We start from the raw sequence: 11663 nt of genomic DNA, 5'->3' as shown, positions 1-11663 counted from the left end.
TTAAACTGTAATCTAGTTTAGTGAATAGACGAGCCGGATAGATGACTGTTCTATTCTACATGGCACCTAAGTAGTGAGATCTAGGTAAGTCAAATTAGGCAATACGAAGATGTACAGAGAAAGAAGTAGGTGATAGAAATGATCGAGAAGGAGCTGGCTGCAGAGTATAGCTAGCTCCGATATAGATCGGAGTATCATTTTTCTTCCAGTTGCAGTAGCTTCACACTCCCGTAGACGTCAATTGAGTTTATAATTCGTATCTTTCTAAACGGCGTACGGATCAAGAGTCTATATATATATATATATATATATATATATTAGCTATGTATAATATAATAAAATTAGTAATCAGACAGATTGAGTTAGTCATGCTCAAGTTAGACATTCGTATGATTTCCATTTCCCTACAATCTTAAGGAGACAATAGAGAATCGATTTAGATGGGAGACAAATATCTCTTGTACGGCTGTCTTTACTCATGTGCGTCCCCCAATGAAACACTGGAACTAATAGCATATAGCAGTCCGCTGCGTTCACGTATCCAGTCAAGCGAACAGCAAGCACTTCGTTCACAGAACAGAGTTCAGCATCCTTTTTGCCTTTCTCTATTCGAAAGTGACAAAACAAAGAGTAGAGGCATTCAGCAAGCTCCAGGATTGCGTTCTGTCCTCGACAGCAATGTACGCCTTCAGTTTCAGGTCTCTCGATTTTACCCGTTTGTTCTCATACAAAAGTCGCGCCCTTTTTATGCGACTCTGCATTCATCCTCCGCCATTACTCTTGCCATTACACCCCTCAACCACGTTCCAACCGGTGTCTACAAGAAATTATGGGAATTTTGCCCATTGGGAGCGTTAATTCTGCCCACTGGCACTCTCGCACATTATACCAGCGTAGTATCCAAGTGCGTAGCACGCCCGAAAAGCAAATACACCCGACTTACACTCCCATCCCGCTAACCAATGCCTGTTTTTTTCCACAGGTAAACGATTTTCTTACTTTCTTGGTTCTCTTTTTCTTTAACTTGAACGCTCTAACTGGTCCCTCGATCTTGCTCTTTAGTTCCGCTTCAAGTTTTTTTATGATTCTGATTACCACAGCTCACTCGGCGCACTTTTAGATGCAAATCGCGTGCAACTCTATATGCGCTCAATTCTACGAGTCTTGCGGGTCTTCCGCTCACACGGCTTAGGATTTTTGGACGTTGTGTGCAAATCGCGCTTTGTATGGCAGGACGTGTACTAACTCAACTGAGTTGTAATGCTTACAGTGTCCCCCGTTTGATGTTAGGCGAGCGAAGCAGCAAACCCTGATATGTGCTCAGACTCCGATGGGCGCTGCCGACCACGTCGTCCCCGCGATTGCCCTCCTTAACTAGTTGGCGCCACTGTCACTTTTGCGGGTAGACGATGTTACTGGTAACTGATCAAGCCCGACGAACATGGGGGAAGGGTTCGCAAGTTTCTTCTCCACTAGAGCTTCATGCCTGCGAATCCTGGACAAGTAACCAGCGAGGTCATCGCTTCAACCACAAACTCACCCATGCGCATCTAATCTGTACCAGTCCCATTGAACTCTTTTCGTGGGTCTAACCAATATCTTTACGCGCCCGTATCTAGCCTCATTGCTACTCACAGAAAACAGCTCCTTACCCCATTCAACGGAGTCTCCCGCAAACCTCCTACCTTGGGTCTCCTGTCAGCTCCGAATGCGTGGGGATATCGTTTACCCCGTTCGCCTTCTAACTGCCAACGGCTCAACTCAGAAAACTCCACCCAGCAGCTAAGATGTTGCTATCGTTTCTTTATTGTAGTGGGATCTTGAAATTGGTAAATCTGGTTGATGCTTATTCGGCAGAGTAAGAACTAGAAGGCGAGTGGAAGCAGTATGTAGAGAAAGGAGCAAACACGGATCAGATCACATCGCATCGCACCCCAGTAAATGCAAAGAAGGAAGGGCTTGGACCCCATGCGCGATGCTACAAGGGCCAGTACGAGCAGTTGTAGTCCTCTTTACCCCGTTTGCTCACTGTAGTGTTGTAGCTCGAGAGGACAAATTTGTCGCTAGCTATTGCTATGGCTGTCAGTGCAACGCTGTGTGTCTTATTGGGCGCAGTGTGCTTATAGTATCTGAATCCCATATATAGTACTCTGCCAGTAATGAAGGAAATCTGAGAACAAGTAGCCGAACGGAAGCAACTGGCTAGCCAGTCGGTCCGAGCCGTCCCGAGCTCAAATCTAAGGCTTCATCTAGTGGGGTGGGAGCAGACTTGCTAAAGACTTGCTGTAATTAATCAGCCTCTATTGCTTTAGCATAGCCAATGCGATCTTAGCCATTACAGCCCCATGGTTAGTGTGGAGCAATAGGACGTGATGTCGTCTGAACGGTTCCAGACTTGCAAGTCAACTGTATCGCGTGACCGATCAGTTAAGGCACGCAATGTTAACGGAAGAAGGAAGGCAAAGAGAAAAACGACAAATCCCGTTGGATCATAGAGATTTTAAAGAAGCTTTCCTACCAAGTATTCTTACGTCACCGAGGTGCATCCATTTCTCAGTTTAGCTTTGATGACTTCACGAGATACGAGTACTATCGGCAGTTCTATAGGAACGAAGCTGCGAATCATAGATTTCGATATCGTTCCGCGATTCGACAGAGAAAATTCTAACTGGTAGTTTCAGCTCTTATGGCTGATGTCGAAATTCTCCTTTACTTCAGAGTATTTCTCGATGCGTTCTCCGATACTTAGATGACGCCCTTCTCTGATAGCATGCTGTAATGTTCAAACATTAAACGATACCATCAGCAAAACTGTTTCATCGTGGCTATGCGTTCTGGTTACCTCGAATGGCGCATGACATAAGTCTCGAAGAATCATCGGGCAAACAGAAAAATAGCTGTTTTAGCTAATACCAACCACTTGGCTGTCTCAGCGAATAAGAAGCGTATATCTACTTGTAAAACTGAAATTCACAAAGATGCAGTATAGTCATCGTTTGGAACTTCGATATCAATGAAAGCAGGTCACAAGATATACGCAGCCGTCACAAAACATCAGCATGTAACCGTGAGGTGAATAACCCCACAAATTTTATAAACCAAAACTGCTATTTTGCGCTGCCAGGGCTATATCAACAAAGACAGTTCTAAACACAGTTCTTAAACACGAAGGAAGAAAAGTCCTCTAGAGCCCACTAACTCAAGTTAGTGCTCTGCTTGCTACAACAATGTAACGCAACGCGATGCAGCATATGCCTTGTCTGGTAAACTCCCATTTCGCAAAATGCAGAGTGCTTGACGTGCCCCAGCATACGCTCCCCCAAGTAAAACATATGCACCCAGTCAGGTCGAATTGCCTTGCCGTGCTAGTGAGGAACAAAGCCTATGTGACAAACTAAAAGCGTCTAACAGTGTGCAATTCTTCGCTGTTGACATTATGTGTTTCCAGGCGTTTTGCTGTTCTCCGCGTCCTCGAATACTTAAAATTCCGTATTATGGCATCCTTTGCAGCTGGAATACAGCGACGTTTTGAAATATGAACAGGCCACCTTGGCAGGGACACATAGACAGATGTGTTAATCGCAGTAGAGTCCTGTGTCTGTTCAGGGTGAACAAGGTAGCGGAAATAGGCTATAGAGAGGATTGTGCCTCAGGCTACGAGAATGCAGGGCGATGAAGAAACTTTGGTGGATCTTGTGCCTGAAAATACTTACTCACACATAGTAAGCCGCTCGCATACTTCGCACGCCTCATTGACTGCCGTTGGCAGCCTCTGAAATCGTTGTCTTGCCATTATCATCTCGTACAAGCAGCCTTGTTGTATCCGGTGTATTTTTTTTCTCACCCGCCGTTGTATTTATTAGATTTCATTGCGACCATTTTCCAAATGGGCAGCCAATGAAATATGGGCTTTCTGTTTCCCGCTGGAATGTATACACTCGACGAGCGATCAGCTAGCGGTAAAAAAAGGCATGGCAAAATCAGTGAATAACTGCTAACTATCAATGGAACCGGGTAGGCGAGCTATAAGTTATCAGTTCGTCGACTGCAAAGCTGCCATCCTCGGGACAACCTTTTCTTGGTACCCTCGCGTAGAGTCCAGATTCGTCGCTGTGTCGCAAGCAGGACGTCCGTGGCAAATATAGACGTCGTCCTGATAACAGTCAATGCTATTCAGTACTGCTGAGCAGGTCCGCTTCACATCGCACTGTCCTCTATTCCTATTTGACCAATCTGATTGCAGCACTTTTGGCTGTTGTAGGCCCTTCGGACCCTCAGCTCGAAACTGTGAGGATTCCCGGATTGAGCGGCAGCGTATGTCCCATCGAGTCACCGTCATCCAACGTAGCTGCCCAAAACTCGACCTCGGCGCCTGGTCTGCTTAGCCTGGTCCCAGCGAAAACGGTTAAGCTCCCCAGCGACGGTGATATCAATGTTTCTGGCTGGACGCACCCGAACGTAAAAAGCGATCCAGTTCTGCTTGAAAGCGTCCGCCGCGTGCGCATAGCACCGTAACGAGACATTGGCTAGAGTATCAGCTCGGGGCGCTATTGGAACAGCCGGTGCTGGCAATAGCACCGGCGATAGTAATTGTGGTTGATAGCAAGAAATCAAACGAAGTCGCACAGAAGTCGCGCACGAGAAGCCAGCTACTGCGTCCATCTTTGTTTCGCACAGGCCGGCGGCGTGATGTGAGCTTTGGCAGGGTCTACGTTGCTTAGCAAAGCATCCTCCCGTTCCGGTCCCCTCGACATGCTTGAAATGCTGGCCGCTCTGTAGCAAATGTAGCTCTATTGGGCAACCGATATCTTAGCTGAGCAGAGCGTAGGTTTTGCGCAAATTCTGATGACAAACCTGTATGGGTCTGAGACGGATTTCTACCCGTTCGAATTAACGTGTAGGCACATGGCGTACTTCTTAGAAGGAATGGAGAGGCTTTTCTTCTACTAGCACGCTCGGAATAACTGAAGATTGTGGCGAAGACACGAGATGCCTTAACCGTAGCTTAACAAATTCGAAGTCTAAGAAAAAAAGGCGAAATGATGCCCGTCACTTTAACTGTGCGAACCTACATGTTTCAAGTTTTACGCACGACACGACTAAGCATTACTGCTTGGGATGGCTGGAGGACCTTCCAGCAGTACGAAACGACGAGAGTACCTGCCTGTGGCCAGTTTCGGACCTAAACTTTATCTTCTTACCAAGTGTTCCAAATTTTAATTGAGGCAAAGAACTTGCCACTGCACTGACGACTCAAATACGTTCTGCGAAAAAGCCAATTTCGTTTCGAGCTGGGAAGAAGCCTGCCTAAACGAGTGGAGCCCTTGCCTGGGAATTTTGTTAGTGATTCGTGCAATGTACGAGCTCTACGGCAGAGTTTAATGAAAGCGCTCATCGAAACAAGCATATGTCTAATAGCTTGCTTTTGGTAGTTTTACTCTTAAATAGAATTAACTTCATGACGCTCAATGTCCAGAGCGAACGATTCTTATTTGATCTTCTGTTCATTGACAGAAGAACACTTCTGTTAATAGCACAAGACTAATTGAGCTGAGCAAAGGTAAAAAATTCGAACATGCGGATATTGGCCACGCCTGCCATGAACAATTATCTATCGTGATGACCGTGATAATAATGACCTTTGCTTATATGTGTGCAATCTATATATTTGATTGGTCGTGTTTTATTTAGGTATCCGTGAAGGAGGAAAACGTTCGAGCGAAGAAAAAAACAACAAGTAGGTACATTTTCAGAAAGCGTTCGTGAACGGTCGGAAACACTCGCACTAGCCCGTCCGATATAAAACAACTAATAAAAAAAAATAATTTGCAAAAAAAAATTGAGTAAATAAATTTATTCTGAGTGTTAGGAGAACCATATTTAATAATAGTTTCGATGTGTCCCAAAAAAAAAAAATTAGAATTCTTCACATTTTGTGATTAATTGTACGTTTACACTGTGTCTACTGAATACATTTACTGTATGAGACTAATCTAGCGAATTCTGTTACGCATGATAATGTTATTTTCGGACCACAATTGAGATATAATTGAAGTAATTTCGAAGCGAATATATAATTAATAACTTCTCAAAATTTCCCTCTATTTGCTATGTGGGACACGGTGCTTTTGGTCCAATAATAGAGGCTATAATTTTTTTTCGTTAGTATGAAACCTAAGACACTAGATCTACTATCGCGATCCGGCTACAGTTTTACCTAGGCAACATATTCAGCTCTCCGGCAGCGGCTGCAGAAAAAGCTAACGCATTAAATTAGCGGTCCAGCCTGCGCTCTCGTTTTACCATAAGTGTTACCATTTTATTCTTGGTACTTCCCTTATGTATCGGCCATGTGTTTCGGCTGCGTCATAGCTTCCAGATCTAAATTTTCCTCAGCCTGACTATTGGGGAAATCATTAGGTATAAAACACTCGGCCTTCTTCGAAAAGGCTACCGCCTATTGCAGTAGCTGAGCCGAAAATTGCTTTGTTCTGCTCCCTGTAACTGAATTAATTTCGTCCATTCGAGCTCGCCACCCTACAAATCCCCTTCGGCGGTATCAGGAAAACGGCCAGCGATCAATTCGAGCTAGTAGTAGTCCCTTCTCAAACACTGCGCATCTATATCTATTAGATATCCGATGTTCTGCGTGACGTAATCTGTGGAAAAAAACGAAGTCAATTCGTTGAATGACAAAAAACCTGTACCAACTATTCGCCCGCCATCTACCCTGTCGCAGTGAAATTGTTTCGTGACCGTCCGATGGTGATCACGAAACAATGTCCCACAGAATCATTCTCTGTCGCCATAAACACAGCCGTACCAAGAAAGAAAAATTTTGAATATGTGCGAAATTATCCACCTGACACCGAAATCGTCTGTGACGACGGCACGAAAATCAACGTTCATCGTGTACCACTTTCGACCGCGTCGGAGTATTTTAGAGCGGCCTATTTTACATTCGGCGCCGCACATGGCCCGGGTACTATTCGGAAGTAAGGGAGTATATATAATGGATACGCGAGCGATAAATGGAAAAAGACAATGTGTTTGTGAATCAGACAGATTTCCTTTGATCTTTTACGTAGCCTCAAAGTAGTACCTATGAAACCTTGAAGTTTTAAACGATGACCATACACTTATTGCGAATTCGAGATGGCCACACTCGTGAGGTTAGCTCCTGACTGAACATGACATTTCGATATGTTCCGTTGACCGATAAGCTTAGGCACTTGGCTGCGGCAGCAACAAAAAAAGGGGCAAAGATCCCTCCTTTAACGACGCAGTGTCAATTGCCTCTTGGCCTCAAGCCCGCCAGACTATTAGTAGTCAAAATGGTAAATTTAGATGATATACTCTATTGGTCGTCAATAGTCAAAGATCCTGGTACGCCCATTTGACAAAATACTTGTTCGTTAACGGCCGAAGGAGCTTGACAAATCCTCCGAACGGTACCATGTTGACGGGATATATCCTAGTGCCTTTTTTCAATACTAGAAAAAATGGAGGCGTTCATTGGCCCATCTTGCAACACACTGCCAACACATATATGTTGCTTCCTACGCCATTACAAGGGCAAATTTCTTCGTCACGTCAAAGTAATCTTATGGTCAAATAGTTTTTCAATAAAACACATTATTAGCGACTGGGTCTGTGGCATCCTGTAGCATAGAGGAGAATATTTTGAATTATTATATTAGAACCGTTTGTTAACCTTAAGATAGAAAAAAGGACAGGTATTACTTGTTGGTAATTGGCCATTGTATAGGCGTCCTTCGTTATATAAATCTCTCAAGAATATTAGTTGATTCATAAAGCTCTTACGTTTCTATTTGTGTTGTACTACTGAGAGAAGGTTTTCAATCTTACAGCACATTAAGCGTACCCATGCTCAAAGCAAATCAGCTACAAATGGCTGTTGATTTCGCCTATAGTGGCGAATGCGAGCTCACATTTGACAATATACAGGATGTCGTCGAAACAGCCGACTTTCTTGGAATGGACGCACTTATTGAAGGTGAACGCTTAATACATAGACACAAATTGTGGCCTTATTTCCAAGAACTAACTAGTAATCACTCGGTATACATGTGCCTAGCCTTTTTTTCGACTTTTCGCTACTTCCAAGTGATTTGAAAAGCGCAGCAACTTACCCTTCAAGAGCAGCCGATCAGTGCTCTCCAAAATCTAAACCAACGGTTGGAGTGCAGCTGCGACAATTGTGGTATAGAGTCCCTTTGTTGAGAAAGAAGGCAGTTTTCTTGCAGCTTGAGATATTTGAACATAAGCTACAGCAGAATCTTAGAATATTAGGACAAGTTTCGTTTAATGACATCTTGGCCCAGGACGCTTCAGGCCTTCATGTTGCCAATGGGTTTCTTTTCAGCGTGTCACAGATTTATGAAAGAGAACTCACAAGGACCAAACGTGATTTCGTTATGGCGACTTGCAACACTGTACATGATGAACGAGGTGGCCAACAAACTGCACCATCGAATACTTGAGGACTTCGAACAGCTGGCGGAAGCTGACGAGGTTCTCGACATGACGCTTGAAGAATTCTCCGGATTTGTTAATCACGACCAGCTAAACATAAGTGATGAGGCGAAACTCTGGTCGATCTGCCTCCGTTGGATTGAGCACGATCTAAAAGATCGCCAACGACATCTGTTTCCACTGCTGAAAGCTATACGGGTGTATCTGCTTGAGGAAAACCAGCTTCGTAAGATGCTGACATCAAGCTCCCTCCTAACCGAAGATCCTCAATGCTCTTCATATATGATATCTGTCGGCCGTGCGATGTACACAAAGGCTGCAGTCAAAGCGGAGTTGAGCGGTGAACTCGAGAAGACTTCAATTCCACGTGAACCTCATGGAGTGATCCTTCTATTAGGTGGGTGGCTTCAGGCGCCATCAAACGTCTTTGAAGTTTACGACCCCTGCGCTGACCGACATACGCTATTTCGTAAGTATCGCCAGGCAACTGACAGCGCAAGTTGCACAGTTGGCTAACTACGTTTGACATACTCGAGTAACTTAGACTGAGTTCGGCTTCTCTTGTACCTTCTAACTTCATGCTACAGAAACTCAGTGTTGATTGTCTGACGGTGATACTGATATGGTTGTTGCCTCCACCATGCGGATATCGAGACAGTATGTGATGACACGGCATTGTGATTTTGTTGAATGATTTGATTAGCTCAGTTTGCTGACGTAGAAGAGATGCGGGCGTACCACAAGATGGCCATTGTTGACGGCGATGTGTTTGTCGTTGGAGGATTTCACGGAGATATTAATTACCATAAGCACTGTCGGAAGTACAATCTCGCAACGAAGTCGTGGTCACACGTGACGCCAATGAACGTCGAGCGTTGCTATGTGAGTGTAGCAGTTGTCGGTAGAAAGATCTACGCTATCGGTGGTTATAATGGTCGCTTCCGTTTAAATACGGCCGAGGCGCTAGATCTCGATTCGAATCAGGTACGTTGTACTGTAGTTGTATTTAAAATTTAGTTCTGTTTTTTGAGAGACGTTTCCTACGCTTTGTGTTAGCTTGTACTGGTTACTACTTTGAAACAGTTCCAGCTCTTTTGAGGTTATTTATCTGAACGAGATGAACCAACAAAGCGGTTAAGGGCGCTTATAAACAATTGCGCAATCTTATGTAATCCTGTTTTAAGATTTCAATAGCGGTATCTTTAACCATAATTCAGAATTTTATGTGGTTCTACTACTGATGTTATTTTCGAAGTGGTCCTTCATACGACCAATGGAGTACCAGCGCAGTGACGCGGCCTGCACCGTCCTCAACGGGATGATATATGCTATCGGGGGTTTCACAGGCAGACGATGCATCCGCACTGTCGAGCGATATAATCCCAAAACTGACACATGGGCAGCTGTTGCTCCTATGAGTAGCCTACGTTCGGGCGTGAGTGCAGTCACGTTACGAGGGAAAATTTACGCCCTCGGCGGTTCTACCAGCGGCAATGGCCGGCTCAGGTCGTGCGAGGTGTACGACCCTGTGCGTGATAGCTGGTCCCCGATCGCAAGTATGTTAACAGCCAGAAGCAACTTCGCAGCGGTAGTTTGCGAAGACCTAATCTATGTTTTCGGCGGGTACACAGGTGAGGAAACGACGAGATTATGCGAATGCTACAATTCGACCAGTGACGAATGGTTCGTAGTAACCGATATGAATCATGCAAGGTCGGCACTTGCAGCCCTGTTCGTACCATGCTTCGACGGAATCCGTGAGCTCACCTATCCGAACCGCAAGGGAATCCTTCAGGAAGGTCAGAGACCACCACCATCACCGTCACCGCCCGCGTGTCCCTCAAATCCACGTCAACTGCAGGCGACATCCGGCGCGTCAACTACCCCAATAACATCAGCGACGCGAACGACCACAGCCGTAACGCCTGCAGCGCCAACAACTACTCTCTTAGCTAACACAAACAGCAGTCGGCGGTCGTTCACATTGCAGTGATCGCGTTATTGAGAACTTGTAGAAAAACTGATAGAAGGTTGCTTTTCGATGAAAATGTAACAACATAATGATACAAAATTTATTATGCTTGTAAAAGTTAGACTTAAGGATCAAAACTTGTTGTCCGCTGCTAAAGTTAGGTCAAGCGCTAAAAAATAGTGGATATTTTTAAGCTACGTTCCTTGCAACAACGGTGGAAAAAGCTTTTTGTCAAAATGTTCTGTCGAAGTTGGAAAACAGCTAAACAAGTGTTATAGCAGGTAATAACAGGTCAGCTGATAGGTAAGAATACCTTTGAAAGAGGTCGTGTTGCACCGAAACTGGCGTGATACAGTAGCAACGAATTTAAAACGTGAAGGCAAGTAACGATCAGCAGACTCGTAACGTAAATTTTGCATGAAATTGACGACATAGGAAAATGGAAGAAACGGTGGAAAAGAATTGAAAAAACCATAGAATATTAAAAATTGTCGATAAAAGCTCGCCAAAATTGCACCAACAGACGGTAAAACAAATAATTTAATCAATGCTACACAAATAAATTACTAAATAAATACCAAATTATCCGAACGTGTGATTTTTGACACAGTTGAAACGAGAAAGCCATTGTAGATGCGCATACTAATATTTATAATATATATATATATATATATATATATATAATAACATACATAATAATTACAATAGTATAAAATTGATGTGTAGGATGAACTATATATTTCTCTGTGGAACTTTCTTAGAAGTCCATGAAATTTGCGCTATATTGTGAGGGACAGACATTCCATAGACAGATTTGTTCCTTACGCCGGCTTCGTGCCTTCGTTGATTGATTGATTGTTTGTTGTACTAAGAGCGCACGATAGTTCTTATTTTTGGTCTGTTATATAACGACGCATGAAACAATGTGAACCTCAGAATTATAGTTTTTATTAGCGGTGTCTTTGTAGTGACGATGCCTAAACTAAATAATAGACGTTTTTACGTGCTCTACCATTATGTTACGTTATGCATTAAATTAAACGGCCGTCTTTCAGCACGAAACGAAGTGCATCTGCAGTCGAGTTCGAGTCCAAAATACTTCGGTGAAGGGTACCTGCAATTATTGAATACTACAATTCTAAACAAATTTGTCTAATTGCCAATTGATGGATTTTAGCAAAAAAAAATTAATGGA

General features: G+C 43.9%; 1 protein-coding gene across 3 annotated transcripts; it reads left to right on the top strand.

The window, feature by feature from the left end:
• The first annotated feature begins 6465 nt into the window (after nucleotides 1-6465).
• On the top strand, nucleotides 6466-11053 carry LOC111262269 (kelch-like protein 10). Of its 3 annotated transcripts, none has more exons than XM_022836410.2 (5): nucleotides 6466-6995; nucleotides 7872-8017; nucleotides 8387-8965; nucleotides 9200-9480; nucleotides 9752-11053. In XM_022836410.2, exons 1-5 carry the CDS (start codon nucleotides 6763-6765, stop codon nucleotides 10487-10489), a joined length of 1977 nt encoding a protein of 658 aa, XP_022692145.1. In that variant the 5' UTR covers nucleotides 6466-6762; the 3' UTR covers nucleotides 10490-11053. The 3 variants fall into 3 exon arrangements, with proteins under 3 accessions (XP_022692145.1, XP_086825128.1, XP_086825127.1); XM_086969002.1 differs by having other exon boundaries at nucleotides 10128-10302; XM_086969001.1 differs by lacking the exon at nucleotides 6466-6995 and having other exon boundaries at nucleotides 7933-8017; nucleotides 8397-8965.
• The last annotated feature ends 610 nt before the right edge of the window (nucleotides 11054-11663 follow it).

The sequence above is a fragment of the Varroa jacobsoni genome, unplaced genomic scaffold (genome assembly GCF_002532875.2).
Source record: "Varroa jacobsoni isolate VJ856 unplaced genomic scaffold, vjacob_1.0 scaffold_641, whole genome shotgun sequence".
In the NCBI taxonomy this organism is placed as follows: Eukaryota; Metazoa; Arthropoda; class Arachnida; order Mesostigmata; family Varroidae; genus Varroa; species Varroa jacobsoni.
The sequence above is the reverse complement of the archived record's forward strand: the minus strand, read 5'-3'. Positions and strand labels throughout refer to the sequence as shown.

Coding starts and splice junctions, on each gene's coding strand:
- LOC111262269 (XM_022836410.2), top strand. CDS start 6,763: ATGGTGATCACGAAACAATGTCCCACAGAATCATTCTCTGTCGCCATA. Junction 6,996..7,871: donor GGCCCGGGTACTATTCGGAA/GTAAGGGAGTAT, acceptor TCAATCTTACAG/CACATTAAGCGTACCCATGC. Junction 8,018..8,386: donor AATGGACGCACTTATTGAAG/GTGAACGCTTAA, acceptor GTTTCTTTTCAG/CGTGTCACAGATTTATGAAA.